General features: G+C 27.3%; 4 protein-coding genes across 4 annotated transcripts; 1 reads left to right on the top strand and 3 right to left on the bottom strand.

Moving 5' to 3' along the window:
* Positions 1 to 4042: 4042 nt before the first annotated feature.
* LOC128959586 (GATA zinc finger domain-containing protein 16-like) lies at positions 4043 to 6686 on the top strand. The gene is made up of 2 exons (XM_054305580.1): positions 4043 to 4563; positions 4642 to 6686. Exons 1-2 carry the CDS (start codon positions 4137 to 4139, stop codon positions 6534 to 6536), a joined length of 2322 nt encoding a protein of 773 aa, XP_054161555.1. The 5' UTR covers positions 4043 to 4136; the 3' UTR covers positions 6537 to 6686.
* A 635-nt stretch (positions 6687 to 7321) lies between these two features.
* Positions 7322 to 9429, bottom strand: LOC128959411 (mannose-1-phosphate guanyltransferase beta-like). The gene is made up of 6 exons (XM_054305354.1): positions 9070 to 9429; positions 8822 to 8902; positions 8487 to 8678; positions 8259 to 8417; positions 7794 to 8189; positions 7322 to 7706 (listed from the first exon to the last, which is right to left on the bottom strand). Exons 1-6 carry the CDS (start codon positions 9196 to 9198, stop codon positions 7575 to 7577), a joined length of 1089 nt encoding a protein of 362 aa, XP_054161329.1. The 5' UTR covers positions 9199 to 9429; the 3' UTR covers positions 7322 to 7574.
* A 917-nt stretch (positions 9430 to 10346) lies between these two features.
* On the bottom strand, positions 10347 to 13677 carry LOC128959692 (CUB and sushi domain-containing protein 2-like). The gene is made up of 5 exons (XM_054305694.1): positions 13576 to 13677; positions 13006 to 13389; positions 11030 to 11368; positions 10731 to 10881; positions 10347 to 10641 (listed from the first exon to the last, which is right to left on the bottom strand). The coding sequence occupies exons 1-5, from the start codon at positions 13601 to 13603 to the stop codon at positions 10347 to 10349; spliced, it is 1197 nt and encodes a 398-aa protein (XP_054161669.1). The 5' UTR covers positions 13604 to 13677.
* Positions 13678 to 19052: 5375 nt separating this feature from the next.
* Positions 19053 to 20209, bottom strand: LOC128959693 (uncharacterized). The gene is made up of 3 exons (XM_054305695.1): positions 20118 to 20209; positions 19366 to 19910; positions 19053 to 19273 (listed from the first exon to the last, which is right to left on the bottom strand). Exons 1-3 carry the CDS (start codon positions 20207 to 20209, stop codon positions 19053 to 19055), a joined length of 858 nt encoding a protein of 285 aa, XP_054161670.1.
* Between the last annotated feature and the right edge of the window lie 987 nt (positions 20210 to 21196).

Here is a 21196-nt window from a genome sequence, read left to right on the forward strand (position 1 = left end):
ATATTTATAGATAACAATACGTTATTTACGGTATTTTTTATTGACTATCAATTTAGCAAAAAAATATCAATAATAATAATAATAATAATAATAATAATTAGACTATAATATTTGATTGTAATTATAAAAAACTAAATAATAAATTATTTTTTTTAATATTAATATCAATATATGTTTAAAAAATATAATAATATCTAATATTATTGTATAATTAAATATTTATTTGTGTACTAATAATATATGACAAATAAAAAAAATAAAAAAAATTATTTGTGTACTAATAATATATGACAAATAAAAATAATAAAAAAAATTATTTGTGTACTAATAATATATGAAAAATAAAAATAATTAATTAAGTTTTTTTTATTTCGTAACTTAAACTTGAAATTTATATATTTATTTTATTATTAGCTATTGTTTTAATTAATTTTTTTTAATGCTATACAATATACTAAATGTTAAATAAAAATGTTTTTAAACAAATACTTGTACTTATTTGTGTAATATTTATTTACTAAAATTTAATATTTATTACATACAATATAAAGCATCGAAAAATAAAATATAATTTACTTGATTTACAATACTAGAGGACATTCAATCTATTTTTAAAAAAAATAATAAATCGTATTTTTTTAATTATGGTTTATCATTAAAAATATATACTATAAATAATATATAAAATGTAGACATAATTATAATTAACTAATGTTTTATTAATTAATTACTATAGCAATCAATATTGTTGTTGTTTGATGTTTAATATTGTATTTATTAGGTTTTATTATTGTTTAAAAAAATAAATACTATATTAATAATAAAAAATTAATTTATATATATATTGAATATGTAAATAATTTTACTTTTTTTTAAATATATAAATATTTTTCAACAACAAAAAAATCACTATTAATAATACACTATATATATTATATAATTATGATTAAACAGTATATCAAAAAAATTACTGGCAATCAAAGTCAATCACAACTATTTAAATCACAATTAATATTATTGTGTCATTTGTTTAACATAATCAAACAGTTATTGTTTATGACAAATATTATCAACACTGCTGAGCACCGGCTGATCCTATTTGACATATCTATGCTTATTGGCCATCGATTCATTCAATTTACTAATTTCCAGACAATGATGTTGGGCTACGGTATGCACCGATTGTTTCATATGCCGACAACTAGGCGGGACAGTGATAAACAACTTAACTATAGTTGGCATCAATTGATCCAATTGACTACCGATACCAATATAACAGTTCATAGATTGCAAGCGCTGGCCATCCAAAGCACCGATAGTCTAATTGTTGTCCATCGGCTTAGACATAGAGCTCGGTTAGTCTATAAACTAGTCAACTGGTCTATCTATTCAATTGGTAACTATATAATACTAACTGTATTATATTTGTTAGATTATTATTTTGTTATTTCTAGACTAAACTATTTTATTTTAAGTTTATTTTTAATTACAAACTATCACTATAAATTATACATAAATAAACTGTATATATTTGATAGTTTGTAAATAATAAATTAAATATTTAGCTAGATAAAAAAACAATTTATCTTCATAGTATTAATAACATATACTGTATGATGATGATAAATTGTTTATACTAATAAAATAATAATAATAAATTATTTATATCTAGATATTTTATTCTATTTGTCCATGGTGATAATGATATTGAAATTCTATACATGGTCACAATTAATTTTAGCCATCACATTTATATCCTTGTTCACACTAAGTGTATCAATTACAGCACATGATATTTGTTTAGCTAGCTCATTTTTTCATCTAATTTGTCTATATTTTATTTGGCGTTCCGAGTGCCTGGATACTATTTTGAAAAATCTGCTAGCTAATTGGTCCAAAAATACCAATAATAAAAATAAAAACAATCATCATGATAATAATAATAATAATAAATTGAAAATTTCTATATTTTCCAACAATAAATTGTACTGGATAATCCAGGAACAGGTAACTGTGCTTGGCCAAATCAAACGATTCAATCAATTTTGGCAACACTACTATCTGTATCTAATGGTTACACTGATGCCCCTGAATCTGGCCCTGACCTACGTTATACTGTTTGAATGGCAACGACTCAATTGGATAGAGTGGACCCTGTGCTCAACGGGTAGCCTATATATTTGGATATATGTTTTTGTCCAATCGTTTTATGCCTCACTAGTGGCCAAACGGGTCCGACTATCGCCCGGACAGCTCTACGGCTGTCAGACAACAATATTGTTGTCCACCAATAGTGGTGTCGGTGTCAAACTTAAGCTAAAATTGTTGACATTAATTGAGATAACGTTTTCAAGTAAACGGCTTCAATCAATGTATGGCTTCTCTATTGGTAAGCTATTTGTTATGACGTTTCCCTTTCTAGCACAGGTATGTTGTGTTATAATCATTTAATAATTTCAAAAAATAACTAAAATAACAAATTTTTTTTTGTTTTTTAAATAAAATAAATTTCAACTATATCTTTATACAGATTACAATACGCTATTTAAGATATTTTTTGTTGACTATAAAAATAGCCGAAAAATATCAATAATAGTAATAAAAGAAATTATATATTATTAAAAAATTAATTAATTTTAAAACTAAAATAATATTATATTAAATTATAAGCAAAATTTGTTAAAATGATAATATTATACAATTATTACTGTGTATAATAGAAAATTTTATAATAAATATATTATTTTATTTTTTTAAATGATTCATCAGTTTATTTATTATTTTAGATATAATATTGCAATAAATTTTATAATAACTTTTTTTTGTATATACAGTATATATATATATACAAAGTTAAAAAATAACAAATATAAAGCATATGTGTTTGATTTATTTTTATAATTTATAATGATAATGATAATAATAATAATAATAATAATAATAGCTATAATAATAATGATGATAATGATAATTTGTTATTTAAAATTATTAAAAGTTGCTAAAATAAATTTTTTTATTACTAATTTAATTAATAATAAAACTAAAATAGTAATACAGTTTAATTACAAGTAAATTAAATTGCATATAGCTTGCTAAATTTATTTTGTATATATAATTTAATTTAATATATTAAAAAACATATGGGTAAGCTAATAATATTATTTTTAACTTAAAATATATAATACAAACAACGATAATTTTTTTTATACTAATTAATTGTGGTTTTTTAAAAATAAATATTTAAATTTAATTAAGTAATTAAAAAAAATAAAAAATATTAATTATTCCTAAATAATTTAATAAATTTAAATATTTAGCGTAATATTTATTTTTATTTAAAAAAATTAATTAGAATTACTAATTTAATTAATTAATTTTTTTTAAAAAAATTGATTAATATTTACACATATAAATACACGTACGTATATTTTAATATTTTACATTTACTATGTACATTTTTATAATTTTTAATTTAAAAAAAAATTAAAAATTAATACGCATTCACCAATAGATGACGTTGACGTAAAAATATATATATAAAGTCCAATACTGTATTATAATACAATATGTATAATACATAACACGTTTACACAAATATATACGTGAGTTATAGTTTTTTTTTATAATAATAATAATTTTATTAACAATAAAAATAAAAAAATACAGTATAACTATATGTACAGTATTTTTCATTAATATCTCCCATAAAAAAAACGTTTAATAATTTAAAATTATTATTATTATCATATAAACTATACGTTTGTTTGTTTGTAACTAACACTTACTGTACATTCAACTCTCACATAACAAACAAACAAAAAATCTAAAAAAATACTAATAATAATAATAATGAAAACAATTGTAATGTTTTTACAATAATAATAATAATAATAATAATAATAATAATAATAACAAATATTATGTAAACACTTGTGTAATGTTTTTTTAATGTCATTGAAATCAATTGAACAAAACAAACAAAAAAAGTAGTGTTTATTACAGTCATAATAATCACTGATTATTATATATATCATATATAAATGATATAATAATCACCGCCGCGACCGAAGTCCTGTTATTGACATCGCGAGGACACACATCGATCAAAAAGATAGTGTCCGCCCGAATACAACAACATGTCGGCGGCCACAACCAAAGTGACCAACAAATTGTCGGCCGTTAAAGACCAATCATCGGCGGCCAATGAATCGGCCGATGAATCACTAATGATTAGCAACCTATTGGACGAACTATACGAAGACAATCAACGGCTGGCCGACGATCTGTCGTTTGCTCGGCTATTGAACTCGATATTGGATGACATACGCAAAGATGCTATTGTTTTGATCCGCGATTGTCGCTGTCATCGGCAGCCAAAGTCAAGCAGTCGGCAACTCTATGCAAATATTATGAAATCAAACGACGAATTTAGGACACTGTTGGCCACACAGAGAGTGGCCGCTAATGATGATGACGACGACAACGCTGACAATGTGTTAACTAATAGCGGCTATAGTGCTGCCGCAGTCGGCGGCGGTGGTGGTGGCGGACATCGGTCGACCCGTAAGTCTCAAGAAACTACTTCAGAAGTAGAGATCAGTTGCTAAATAATAGACTTATTTTTTTTCTTCACGCGTATAGTTCACGTCAAACAAGAAGTATCGACGGCCGCAGCGGCGGCGGCTGATGTGATAATCGCCGAAAATGGCCACCAGTTTATCGATGATAACAACTACGACAACGTCGACGACTATGAGCCGCCAATATTGCCGATTGAAGTCAATTACAACAACTACGACAATGAAGTAGAAGAAGCTTTGCCGCCGCCCTTGCGATCGTCTCTCAGCTACCGATGCACTGCTTGTTGTAAACTATTTCAAACGGTCGACCAATTGGACAACCATATGACTACTGTACACATCGATTCCCATTCATACGTTTGCAACGAATGTCATCGTATTTTCCAGACCAGAGACCAACTGTCCAGACATTTGCTGGTCAAACACCAGTCGGTGGCCTCTAAAACAACAACTACTAATACTACTAACAGGGCTGTTGGTGGTGGCGGCGGCGGTGGCAGCAGCCGCAGCACATTTGACTACACTTCTATGAGGACGACCACTAATAGCGCCCATAACGATAATACTAGACAACATAACTCGGACAATGACAACAACAACAAACTAGTAGTGGTCACAACAAAACGTAGACCCGGCCGCAAACCTAATTATCTTAAGGCTAAAAGAAAAACAGCTACCAGTGCTGGCCAGTCGGGCCACAGCAAACACTTAACGCCCGAAAAGATAGTCAACGACTACTGGAACAATAATAATAACAACAACAGGTTCTTTATGGGTGATGATGACGGTATTGGTGATGGTATTGGTGGTGGTGGTAGTGGTAATGGTAGCGGGGGTGGTGGTGGTGACGATAGTATTAGTAGTAGCGTTGGTAGCAATTTGTGCGATTGGCCCGACTGTGGCAAACGATTCAAACATAAACAACATTTGGACGATCACCGACATCTGCATCTGGGTATTACCTATCAGTGCGATGGCGACAACGGTTGCGGTAAAACATTTCCCAGTCCAGTGTATTTGCGTATACATCGGCGCCGCTATCATCGACAGTACGAAAGACAAAAGTGGTCACTAAAACGCGATAGGATTCTTAATCCATCAAACATTGGTACAGATGATGATGATGTTGATGATGATGATAGTCGGGTGGTTAGAGATGGTAAAAAACATTCAGGACATTCATCGACTGTTAAACAACATCAACAACAAGCGGTCAACGATACCAACAATACTAGAGTTGGTGGCGGCGGCGGCGGCCGTCGGCCAACAAAATGCACAAATAATAACCATAACAACAACAACAACGATAACGATAGTAATAGTTTTAGTGACGTAAATATTGGTCAGATATTCGGTACAACAAACCAAACAGACAACAACAACGACGACAACTACCACAATAACAATGATAACAACAACATTGAGGAACACATACCTATCACCACCACCAGTGGTACTGAGGATGATGTTGTTCCTTCAGAAATTAAAAGAAAAAGAGGACGACCTCGGGGTTCGACCAAACAAAACATTTTGGCCGCTTCTATAGCTGCTGCCGCCGTCGCAGCCGCCGCTGCCAGCAGTAGTAGTAATAGGCCGGAGCTTAAGATACGGTTGCAATTGAGTGCCAATAATGGGGGGACGTCGTCATCAGCATCGCCGCCGCCGACTGATCGACGATCAACGCTCAGGGCTGACAGGGGCCGTGTCGGCCAGTTTCCGTGCGATTGGCCCGACTGTGGCAAACGTTTCATACACCGGCATCATCTCGATGATCATCGGCACCTGCATTTGGGTATTGACTACCAGTGCGATCTAAGCGATTGTCTCAAAAAATTTCCCAGTCCTGTCTATTTGCGTCATCATCGGCGCAAAGCTCACGGTATCTACGATTTTAAGCCACCAGATCTTGTTGTTGTCGGACGCAGGCGTCGGACATCCGCCCGTAGTAGTCAGTAGTAGTAGTAGTGATAGTGACCATTCCTACTCCACCACTACCTAACTGTCCTCTACATTACATACCATTACTTCCCTACTACACTATTATTATACAGTAGTAATAAGCTTTCCAATGAAAATATGGTAATTGAATTGAATTGATTTTTTTTACGGTAATAACAATTGAATTATAATAATTGATTGATTTTTTTAAATTTGAATTATTTATTTATTTTTTTGACTAAATATTTTTTTGCGAAACGATTTTTGTTATTATTATTATTATAATTTTTGATAACATTATTTTTATATCATTAATTTAAATTTACAGTAATTACTGCTTAAATTAATTATATATTTAATATATCATATATAAAATCCATTGATTATAAAAAAAAAATTTCAACAATTATCAATAAATTATAATTTCATTGATAATTGTTTTTTCTACTATTATATATAAAAAAATTTGGTAATATATATAGGTCTTCTAGATATTTATAAATATATATATATATACAGTATTATAAATGCATATTAATTTACAGTATATATATTAATATATAATTTTTCTACAGTAAAAAATAATTATCAATAATTTTATATATATATATATATAAATATTTGTAATAATTGAGGTAATAATAAAAAATCTATGGCATTATAAAAAAATAAAAATTCATATTTCTATGTAAAATCTATGCAAAATATTATGGAATATTTTTACCCCCCCCCCTCGCAAACAATAAAAATAAATTATTAAATAATTATAATTATTAATATATATATAAAAATAATAATAAATATTTTTTAAAAAATAATAAAAATATTATACTTGATTATAGTATTTTTTTTTTAAAAATGTATACAATATTTGTTAGCCTTGATATTACCGGTAATTACTGTATTGTAAATATAAACAAAATATAACAATATTATAATCAAGACTGTGGGGGTGGGGGTGGGGGTAGAGGAAAGTAGTTTTTTGTTGTTGAGGAAACTGTTGTATTAAATAATCTCCCGGAGCTCTACCGGTAAATACAAAAAAACAGTAACATTTTACATAATAATGTTGGGATCGGCAACCGATTGTGAGATCACTTTATGGGGCAATACTTTCGCACCGTTCAGATAGAGCTCATCCTTGACTACAACGTCTTCGCCCAAAACGGTAACGTTTTCCATACGAACCTACCGATGCACACCCGACGACACGACAATAATTAGTATACAGTATAAACACATTACAATTAATCAAATAATAATGATAATACCGACCCATTGGCCAACTACACACTTCCAGCCGACAATACACGAATCGAGCCACGAGTGAGACTTGACAATAGTGTCGCCCAAAATGGTACACCTTTTCATACAGACGCCATCCTCGACCACCACATTCGGACCAATGGTTACATTGGGTCCGATACGACATTGTTTGCCAATTTTGGCGGTCGGATCGACCAACACATTGCCGACAATACCTTTACCCTGATATAGTTGTTCCTGTTTTTGCTGCTTTTGACGCAACGAAGTCAAATACAGCGACTGTCCGGTCAGATAGTCTTTGGGTTGGCCGACGTCCATCCAGAAGCCTTGCAAATCCAGAGCATAGAGATTGTGGTCGCTGGCCATTGCGGGAAACACTTCCGTTTCGATAGATGTCGGCCTCAACTATAGAAACAATTAACAAACAAAAAAAAACGGTCAGTGAGTGAGTGAAAGGTTTCGGCTAATTATTACTTCTATTCGGTCCAAAACTGATGTCTCAAACAAATACATTCCGGCATTGATTTTGTTGGACACAAATTCGGTCGGCTTTTCGACAAAACGATCGATTTGGCCGCTCTGATTGTCGTAGACGACGACACCGTATTTGGACGGTTCCTCGACACGGGTCACCTGAAAAAAACAACACAATACACAATCAGTGACCGAAAACCACGCAAACAATCAGCCGATAACACTTACAACAATAGTTCCCTGTCGGCCGTGCGACCGATGAAAGTCGATCATCTGTTTGAACGGGAAATCACAGATAATGTCGCTGTTTAGTACAAAAAACGGTTCGCCGTCTGCGGTCAACTGGTCGCGGGCCAGCGCAAGCGGTCCGGCCGTACCTAACGGATACTCTTCGTGCGATATCGTAATCTTGATGTCCATCTAATCGGTCGGCCGATCGGTCACAAAGACAAACATAGAGAGAGAGAGAGAAAGAGAGAGAGAGAGAGAGACATTACAATCAGTTTCAGTAATGAGATGTCTATCGGGACAGTCAGTCGGGCGGCAAATAAAAAAGTACTTACTTTTTGTTCCCAGGCCTTGATCTCCCGTTCCAACAGTTCTGCGCGATAGCTGACCGCTAGTATAACGTGTTTGACGTTTGCCTAGAATTAGCCGAAAAAAACAATAACAAAAATTAATGTCACAATTATTATAATCACCCGACGATTATTATTTTTATTATAAAAAGGTTTGTCCCGACGGGAGTTGGGGTCGTCACGGCCGCAGTCCCCGTCGGTGACCACACCAACACACACACCAACCAACTGACCTCAACGAGAGCCTCGATTTGATGGCAAATCATCGGTTTGTTGCAAAAGTCGACCAACGGTTTGGGCTGCGATAGTGTTAACGGTCGCAGTCTAGTACCGTAACCGCCCACTAGTATTAGGGCTTTCATTGTCCACTTTAGTCTAATAGTCCACTAGTCGGCAGTGTTTGTCTCGTTTGGATTGGGTGTTGGCCTCGGGATGTGTGTGTGAATACCGGCGATGACTATACTTTATAAACTGCTAACTACTGTATGTATGTGTATGTAATACACAGTGTGTATAGCATTACACATATGTTTTTATGAGAGTGACGTTTACTTTACAGCATAGTGTGTGGTATGTGTATGTGTATGTGTATGTGTATGTGTATGTGTATGTGTATGTGTATGTGTATGTGTATGTGTATGTGTATGTGTATGTGTATGTGTATGTGTATGTGTATGTGTATGTGTATGTGTATGTGTATGTGTATGTGTATGTGTATGTGTATGTGTATGTGTATGTGTATGTGTATGTGTATGTGTATGTGTATGTGTATGTGTATGTGTATGTGTATGTGTATGTGTATGTGTATGTGTATGTGTATGTGTATGTGTATGTGTATGTGTATGTGTATGTATGTGTATGTGTATGTGTATGTGTATGTGTATGTGTATGTGTATGTGTATGTGTATGTGTATGTGTATGTGATGTGATGTGTATGTGTATGTGTATGTGTATGTGTGTAAATAAATAGTGATTTGTAACTTGTCAATTTAAAAATTTAATGTAATGCACTGATTTTGGTCTTTTACATACATTAATATTGTATGAGTAACATGTTATAAATAGTACCAAAGTGATTAAATACATATATTACGTTTAGAATATTAAACTAGCTTGCTAAAACTTTTTTATCATAAATGTCTTTTAAAGTTTAATTATTTTATAATAATAATTTTTTATTTAAAAATAATAATAACTAAATTAACAGGAATCTTTTAATTAAATTATTTTTTAACTTTTAAATCACTAATTTTATATTATAATAAGTTATAACTTATTTGATAAAAATATTATGCTTTTAATAAATTGTTACATTTAAAAAAAAAAATTTGAATTATGATAGTTTCTGAATAATTTATTTACAAATATTATTTTTAATTAATTATTATTTTTATATAATTAGTAAGCATTAAAATAAAACAGAATATTAATGTTTTATTTTATATATAAATTTTTAATATATTTTTTTAAAAATATTATAAATTTATATATAATTTTTTTCACAATTAAACTAAATATGTAGTAAAACATTAGTATCATTATTGTACTGATTATGATAATGATTATTATCATCACCATTGATATCATCATTAAAATTATTAATATTATTATTATTATTATTATTGCTACTATAGTTGATTGTATTGACAGTCATAGAATCTCTATTATTAGCATTATTAGCATTGCTAGCATTGCCATTATCGACATCATCATCATCATCGTTTACCATACATTCATATTTATTAATATTAGTCATATGCGATTTCAATATATTATTAGCTAGACTATTGTATCTGGCACGTGATCTATATAAATATATAAGATAAAAAAATATTAATATTATTTTAACTAGGTGATCACCCACACACACACACCCACCCCCACCATCACCTACCTGTGCACCAATACGATAATTATAATTATCAATAGGCCATTCAATGTCAAACTGATCCAGACAAACGGATCCAATTTAACTCTAGTATTATTATTATTATCGATTGTATTGTCATTGTATTGTAATGCCTCAGATATTTCATTTTCGAACACTTTTTTAGAAAAAAATAGTTAAAAATAGTTAAAAATAGTTAAAAATAGTTAAAAAATAGTTAAAAAATAGTTAAAAATAGTTAAAAAAAATAGTTGGTTAAAAAATAGTTAAATTAAAAATTAAAAAAAACAATAAAATGTACTAACTAGTACTTAGATCAATAGCCTGATAAGTCAATCGAAATCCACGACCCGGTTTATTGTGATCGCTTGAAAATTTTAGCTGTATATGATTGGTCACAAATATTACAGTGGGCGGTACTTTATTACCCGTATAGGTAATATAGCTACTGTTCCAATCGAAACCGTCGTGTATAACCAAATGATCATAGTTGATTTCCGTATCGAAATCGGTAAATTCGATCATGATACATTTACCCGGCTGAACCGTAATATTCCAATTACATTTCAATGCAAACGGATAGTGATCGGGATAACCAGGAGTATGTAATACACCACTAATCTCATCCATTGTTAATCCACATCCTATTTATTGATTATTAAAAAACAATTATTTAATAAATGAGAGGAGTCTTAAACAGCGGCAGTGGCGGCGGCGGTGATGTTAGCGGCGATGCTATTAATTACAATGACTTAGAGTATGCCACCGAACACAACCAGTAAACGCTATTTTATTATAACTATAAATAACTATTTAAATGTTTTTTTTTATAAAAAAATATAAGTATTAAACTGTAAAATATTACACAAATATATATATAATTACAAAACATTAATTACAAAAAAAAATTATATATATAATTAAAATGTTTTTGAATTCATATTATTATTTTTTTCAAATATTATAGTTTAAAAAAATAAATATAATAACTATTTCAATAATATTTGACATTTTTTTTGGTAACTATAATAAAAACTATTGAGAGGTATTTAATTTAATTATATTTTTTTAAAAAATAAATAAATAATAAGATGGTTAGAAAATAATTTACAAATAAAATTCTCTTAACCGATTTCATTATTATAAAAATAATAAATAAATAAACTACTAACATTTACTATCTATATTAATTTATTACAGTTTGTTAACTAATATATATGTAAAATATATTTTTATTTTATGCATTTATTTTATTATAATTTCGTTTTAGTATATATTTGATATTTTATATTTAGATATACATTTATTTTGCAAACAATAAAACTAATACAAACTCAATATCTATTTCAATTAATATTCAACCCTTTTATTACATTTAATATTTTATAGCACTTACTTTAACTTTATGTTAAACATGTAAGTACACACATACATACACATAATATCTACTGTATTTGTTATACACCGACAATACTCTCTATGCATAGCATGGGAACCACTTTCCCTTATATTCAACACTATGTGTTAATTAAAAACATTTTAGATAATAACTTTTGAACTATTGTCAACTCATAGATTTGACTTTAGTTGCCAATTATATATACAAACATTAATACACATACAAAGTTATATTAAAATCCTTGACCGGGAACACCGCTTAAACACAATTAAAACATTTATTACCATTAGTTCATATATAAGCTGGTGTTCCACTTTACCCGCCATTCAGTATCTGAGAGCCAAACATAACACATCACATATGTGCCACACATCTGGAGCCAACTCCACATCACCTCAAATGGATCCCAAGACATCCAGCAATAATATTGTTGCAAATTGAGATTAAATAAGATAGTGTGTGCCCTTCAATAAGACAACTCAAGTCAACTCATCACTGGATCAACACATAAATACTTTAAACTTACTTTTTATAAAACTTGTGTAAAATTTATACTTTAATTTGTTTTATTAAATAAATAACTTTTAAAAAACTTATAAAACGACTGCAACCCATCATTTATTTTACATATATATATATTTGTTTTTATTATTAGCATGGTAAACTAATGTTTAATTTTTGCTGCACTGTAACTAAACTAGGTAGATTATACTGTATTTTACTGAATTAAAAAATTAATTTAAATTTTAATTACATAATAAACAACACACACACACACAAAATCACTTTTTGCAATACATTAAACTAAAAACTAATTATTATTATTATTATTATTATATTTATCATAATTATTGAATATTAATTAATTAATTAATTAATTACCTTGGTTAATTGTTTCATAGGTTATATTGAATCCATAACTATCTAATACATAATCCGATTGAAATTTAACTAATAGTTTGTTGCCAGTACCGATTATTGAATTTATTTTTAATAAATTATTACGCGGTGGACCATCAATAAAATCATAATCTTCGCCCAGACCGCTATAGTTGGCCAACAATCGATCGGGTCGGGGCCAGTGGCCATCGTATACAGTTAGGTAGTCGTGCAGGGCTTCCGTATTGAACGTACGAAACTTGACCAGAGCGTACTGTCCACGGGGGACAGTTATGTACCATTGGCATAGTGTATGGGACGGATATTTTTGCGGATAATTTGGACTCAATATAGTACCATGGTCATCGGTTAGATTGTATGTACATTCTAGATATATAATAATTTTTTACAAACAAAAATTAATTATTATTCATAGTATTTTTTTATAAAGATAATATGCAACAAATAATAACATTTTTTATTAATTAAATTAATTGTAATAATTATATGATATATTTAATATAAACAAAAATTAAAAATTATTATTTTTATAAAAAAAAATTCAATAATTACTTTGTGAATCACTAATAGCATAGATCATCAATGGTTTTAATAATAATAATAATAATAAACTAAAAGTTATGACACTGTTTGCAATTAAAAGTTTGCGAAACATATTTTTTTTTATAAAAAATTTTTTTTAAAAACTAAATAAAATTATTAATTGTTTTGATTTTTGTTACAAAATAGTTATAATATTGCAATATATTTTTAGCACAAAATTTTTATTAATTAAATTACATCAAATAGTTTTTGTAATAAATTTTACATTACATGTATTATATGTAATATGATATCATATAATAAAAATAATAATAATTACTTTTTTATTTATAATAATAATTTTTATAATATAAACACTGCGAAAAAAAAGTTAATATCAGTCTTTTAATGATATCATAGTTTTAAATGATTTTTAAAAAAAAATTAAATACAGACAATATAAGTGTTGTTTATATAAATATATATTAAAAATTACATTAATTTTTATAAACTATTAATATTAAACTTATATACTGTATATATAAACAATTATATATGATTTTATTTTGAAGATATTGATTGATAAAATAAATATATATATATATATATAAATATTTTTTTTTTCTACATTTCCCTAGAATTTACTGTTTATTTATTGATAACAAAAATTATGATAATTTTTTTTGTGTGTGTTTGTATTAATTTGCTTAATAATAAATTTATTTATATAATACAATATACAATATCTATATAATATTCAATTAATAATTATAATTATAGAGCAAATTGTTTTTGATTGTTTAAACTAAATAAAAAAATTTAAAAAAAAATTATTTAATAATATTACAATCATGTGTCCGAAAATAAATGTGTCAATGTAATTTTTTTATTTGCATAAATCCTAGTTTTACACAAATTTTACTTAAATTTTTTTTATTATATTTAAATAGGTTTTAATTATTTGATTAAAAAATGTTTTGGCGTCAATATTAGTTTAGATAAGTGATAAATAAAAAAGTTTATTTTAAAATGGTAAATAATTTCACCAAAAAAAAATTAATGATTATTATTATCATTATTACAGTTATTATCAATTATAACAATTTTTTTATATACAGTTTATATAGTTCAACGATCAATGTATTTTTAAATTTATCATCAAAAAAATAAATAAAAAGTATTTCATTTATTATTTATTAAACTTATAAATTATTTTACTGTAGTTTTCATTAGTTGGATATTGAGTTACTATATTATATACAAAAAAAAATTTTTTTAAATATCAAAACATAAATTTATTATTATTATTTAAAAATAATATATTTTATTAAATTGAAAACAACATATAGATATTATTATAATAAACTTATTGTATGTTTACAAAACAAAGTTCAATAAATAAATTTTTATTTTTCAAGTGCATCTATTATAATTATTATTAAAATATATTAGCTAGATAAATTTTTGTTGTTGTTGATTGAACAAATTTTAGTAAATCAGCAACTTGATTTATTAAAAAAAATTTTTTTTATAAAAATTATTGTTAATAATAAATTTTAAAAAAATAATAAATAGAGAGAATTTGACTTAAATTTGATTTGAATATAATATTATTAATCAATAACATTAATAATAATACTAGTAATAATATTTTATGTATATATAAAATAATTTTAGCTTTATTATACAAAAAATATATTACAATAGATCAATAAAAAAAATCAATTGATATATACAATACATACAGTGTATAGAAACAGTGCCTTAAAGTTGTCTTAGAGATATATGACAGCTATTATACAAAAAAAAAATTATAAAATAATAACAAAAAATAATAATTGTGTTACAAAAGTATATATATATATACCTGTATATAATATATACAGTATCTATGGTACTAAAAAATGCAAGATATATAACACACAAAAAATAATATTATTAACAAAAATCCTATTAATATTAATTGAATAATTAATATTCTCTACTATATTAATGGCATTTACATTATTTACATAAAATTGATTTTTTAGTGTACATGTAATTATTAATACAGTTTTTTTAAATTTTATATTTGATCTGTTATTATTTTTTTTTGTTTAAAAAATACTAAAGTCATATCAACAATTAATACAGTATTAATATTTAAATTTGTTTTAAGTTATACGTAATAATAATTATATATTTAAATTGTAGTTAAAAAACTAATATATATTAATAAATTCATACTAGCAAACTGTGCGCTAATAAATTTTTTTGAAAAATTATTTAATGAGAGTATTTCAATAAAGTTTATTAATTATAACAATTAAAATTACAGTCCAATAATTAAAATATGGCTAATAATAATAATAATAATAATAATATTTTAACATCAAAATGGATATTATATTATTTAATACTAGTCTATCAACTATGCCAACAAACTTACTACTATTTAAACTATGAAATAAGGGTCACTGAGGTCAACACCGCAGTAGTTGACCATCACTTACCTGCAGTTACCCTATGCTATAGACATCGGGTGCCTAACATATCCATACCGGCGGCTATAGGTTTGGATCACTATTTAATGTATAATCAATCATCAAATAATAACAATAATAATACCGTTTATTGTATGATAAGTATCAATAAAACTATTGATAACTTATGGGATGATAACAGTAATGATGATACTATGGATGTTAATAATAATACTAATAATACATACAGTTGTGATAGTATTGCCCAACCCTACTATAGGGTCCTACCATCAAACAACAACAATAGCGGCCGCCGCTATTGTGTGACACTATTTTACGGTAATCGGTGGTGGCCAGCGGTAAAATTTCAATCCAATTTTCAATTAGCCCTGGCCATTAAAAATGTCCACAGCCTACAATTGGCCATACATGGTCAATATGATCATGGTCAGTTTAGCACATTTATCGATCATCCGACATATAGTAAGCCTGATAAATATTTAGTAAACCTAAACCTAGTAGACGTACACTTGTTGTCAGCGCCCTATCCCACTGATTGTCTGGATTATAGTTTAAATAAATATATTGGTATTAATCGGTCATCACGTGCGCCAAAATCACGTGCCGAGTGTATGCTCTATGAGATACGCCGCGCGTGCGGTCATTCAAGTAGTACGTATTGGACGGCATACGAGTCTATAGAGAAATTAATTGAAAACACATTTAATAATAATAATAATTGTCAGCTAATAAAACCTGATTTAAATCGATTGCATAGACTATGTAAACGTGATTGCCGTGATCAGGATCAGTTTATCTATACTAGTTTTGACCATGTTCAATCAACTTATTTGGTGCATAATCATCATCATCAACAACAACGACAATATTCATATCAATATTTTATAAATAGTAAATTTTTTAGGAAAACATTGTACGTATTGTTGGCTAAAATTGATTTACCGACATATTTGTCAACATTGTTGGCATTGATTACACTGTGGTTAGGAATCAGTGTCGTTAACAACACTGAATATACAACACTAGTATTGATGAATAGATTAAAATTAATTTATTCAATAATAACTGAAATAGTTGTTAGAAAACATATTAAACAATATTTATTGAAAATTATCAAATATTGTTTGGTGTCTATAAAACTATTGATATTTATTGCAAGTTTCATAATGATGATTGGTCAATTATATAATTTGATCTATCAAAATTATTATTGTACAACTAACATTACAAAATACAGTTTAGCTATCGGTAACAACAAGTCAATTATATTGCCAAATGTACGTATACAATTTTCAATTGGTGACCCTGGTCATATTTTAAGTAAAATACCAGAAAAAATACCAAGGGAATTAGAGGATGTTTACTATAAAGTTCATTTAAAATTAGAACAATTACTATTTGGACATGGCAATATTGATTTGATAATTAGCTGGCTAAATAATATAACTGTCCAGTGTAGTTTATTATTTGGCGATAATAATAATACTACTAATAATAATAGTAATCGACTAGAGTGTCCAAATAAATTTGATGAAAATTTATTCATAAAATTTGTCAACAATTATGTAATAACGTGGGAAATATTTCATACAATTACTAGCGACTATCGCCAACGTATAAGCGATAAACTAAATCAACATGGTCGATTGAAATCAATTTTACTAGTATTCAACACTAGCCAATTGTTTAATAATAATAATAATAATAATTATCTAGATAAAAATATAGATTACTACACTAATCAATACAATAATGCCCAATTAGTTATTGCACCTAGCACATCACCTGATAAAATAATACGTATAGAAATTCCCGGACAACACACAAATCTATACGTTGGCTACAGTGTACGTACCTATAGACGTTTGAGTCGACCTGGCTATCGTTGCCAGCAAACATTATCTATGCCCGAGCATTTTTGTACATTCAATGACAATTTTTATTTAGAATTAAATTACCATGATCAATTTGCTAAATTAAAATCACCTTATCATCAATTTGGCGATCAATGTCCGATTGTCGAAATTTTCCGAGAATTTCAATGTATACCAATGTTTAGATATAGTAGCCAGGTTAATAATAATAATAATAATTTTTTTAATCTTAAAGATGGCAACCATACTATTGAACTAATTGGCTATAATTTTCCGATAATAACCGACATGAATGATAGCCATATGTTTTATCGTAAATGGTGTCCAATGAATGATGTAATAGATGATAAAGATTTAGATAAAATTTATAAAATTTGTCGACTATTAACCCGAGCAATCAAACCGTGCAATTATCAGGAGTTTGATGTTAGGTATGTTAGGTATGAGCTAAACAACAATGATAGCAACAATAATAATAATAATAATAATAATAATAATAATAATAATAATAATAATAATAATAATAATAATAAACAGTTAACTAGTGTAACACTAGTCCCGCAAACGGTATTCACGCCTGTCATTACCGAACACTATGTTATAGAGTTTGAAGATATTATGTATGCTATCGGCGGCACAATTAGTCTATGGTTTGGTATTTCCTATTATATATTATTATTATAATTATAGGAAATTTTAAGCAATTTTTTGAATCAAAACTTTTTACTAAACTTTGAAATTTATTAGATATTTGTTTTTTAAATAATAATATGTGTATAATAAATAATAATGTTTTTTATGTTATTATATTAATTAATTTAAAAAAACATTTAATTGCTAAATTATATTTTTTTTAAAAATTATTTGAACTGTTTTTCAAATACTAATAATAATTTATATATAATTAATATTTATAACAATATATTTTATTAATATTTTTTTTAACACAGTTTTTTAAAACAATTGTATAGTTTTAACCAAATATATATATATCTCTCTCTCTCTCTCATTGTATTATAAATTGTAATTATTTATAAATAATTTTTTTGTAAAAAAAACTAATAAAAAAAACTTTTATTTTAGTAAACAAATAAAAAATTATTATTATAAATAAAAAAAACTATTTTCATTATTATTATTTGCATCAAAATTATTTGTGTGCAATAATCGACAATATTTTCATATGCAGTACAACATCGGCAACGGTATTGTCGGCTAGAAATTTGGTCCACGCATCGGGATTATTATGACCACCGGTGGGATTAGTATAGGCATCAAACACTGGATTAGCCAACTGTTCTCTCAGTGATAGAAACTGTTTCGGTTCGGTAATCATAGTGTTATAGTGTTGGATCAGCACCGGTATGAACGCTATAAACGGGACAATAGACGGGGGGACGGGTATTAAAAGCGAGTAATAATAATAATAATAATAATTAGAAAATAATAATATACTACTAAACCGATCATCTCTTTTCGGGTCAAACGCCACTCGGAGTCAGTCACCCGAAACTCATCTATCGTAAGGCCATTAGCCTCGAGTGCCTGTCGCCAGATAGACAACTGTTTGTCAGCCGATAGATACAGATGTTTGGTACCATCTAGTAGTGGTACAGCCGTTGTTATTCGGTCGGTCAGATCGGCCACTATTAACAAGTTTGCGTGCAATGATCCGCCGCCATCGGTGGCCAACAGCCGAGACAGTATGTCCAACAATTGGTGTTTATCGGGTATAAAGTGTAGTACAAAATTCGAGAATATCAGATCTGCCTGACCGGCCAACTGGCCGACCGATTCGGACATCTGATTCCACGGTAGACTCAGATCTTGTAGTACATACTCGACGCCCGACGGCGGCGACAACAAGTCGCTGTCCTGGCGGCGACAATAGTCAATCATTTTCGGATCGCCATCGATGGCCACAAAACGCCGATGTCTCAATAGTTTGGCCAGTTTGCGGGTAATGCCGCCATCGCCCGGACCGATATCGATGACCAGATTATACAATCTAATAATAATAGTAACAAAAATAAATCATTTATTTTTATTTATTATCAAAAATAATAATTATTTTTTTTAAATTTATAAAATAGATATTAGTTTTTTTTGTTGAATAAAAAAATAATAATTATTAGTTATAAAATAAAAGTGACAATTAATAAATATTTTAATTCATTTAATTAATTTTTATAAAAAATTACTGTTATTTAATTACCTATTTTTAGCTGCTAATGTACGCATAGTACTATCGGCAAATTGTCTAGGTAGATGATTGAATGTTTGATAAGTTTCTGGTACTAGATCCATTTTTTAATTAATTAATTACTTAATTAATTATTATAATTAATTGTTGTTTACTATAGAATTATTTTAGAGAAATTAATAAAAATTATTATAATTATTAAATATTTTTTTAAGACTAAAAATGTTTAATTTTTTTTGTCAAAAAAAACATTAAAAACAACTTCTTAAATATAAATGTTTTTTTTTTTAAATTAATAATTTATAATATATTAATTAATTTCATATCCAGTATGTCTGGTAACTGTATATGTATGATAATATATGATATGATTATATTATATGATAATATATGATATGATTATATTATATGATAATATATGATATGATTATATTATATGATAATATATGATATGATTATATTATATGATAATATATATATATATATGTATGATTGATAACACTGTTGAGTTACGATGACCCTGATAAGTTTTAGTTAGACACACACACACATACACACTAAAACAAAAATTAAAATAAATTTTTGAATCAAATTTTTGGTAAAATATAAACTATTTCTCTCTCTCTCTCTCTCTCTCTCTCTATTAAACTATTAAATAATTAAATTAACAAATTATTTAGATTATTATTAAATGAGCTAGTTTCATTTTATTATTATTATTTTTATGAAATGTTTTTCTTTTAAAATTTTAAGTACAGATTGTGTATATAAGAAATTATTTTTTAATGATATATATAAATGATTAAACAATTTATTTAAACAATAATTAAAATGATAATTTATATGGTCTATGGATTTATGTTATATATGATGTATTGTACTTATATTTTACATAATATGATTAAAAATGATTGATTGATTGTAATTATAATTGTATGTATGTATGTGTGAAACAAAATAATTAGTAAATCAAAAAAAAAATAATTAATAAATAATTTACTTAATGTTTTTTTTCGACATTATTCCTATTGTATTCAACAATAACAACAACAACAACAAAATAAATCCAAAGTTATTTAAGTACTATAAAT

This window comes from Oppia nitens, unplaced genomic scaffold (assembly GCF_028296485.1).
Source record: "Oppia nitens isolate AA-2021 unplaced genomic scaffold, nextdenovo-longstitch-racon4-pilon3 scaffold4_pilon_pilon_pilon, whole genome shotgun sequence".
Lineage (NCBI taxonomy): Eukaryota > Metazoa > Arthropoda > Arachnida > Sarcoptiformes > Oppiidae > Oppia > Oppia nitens.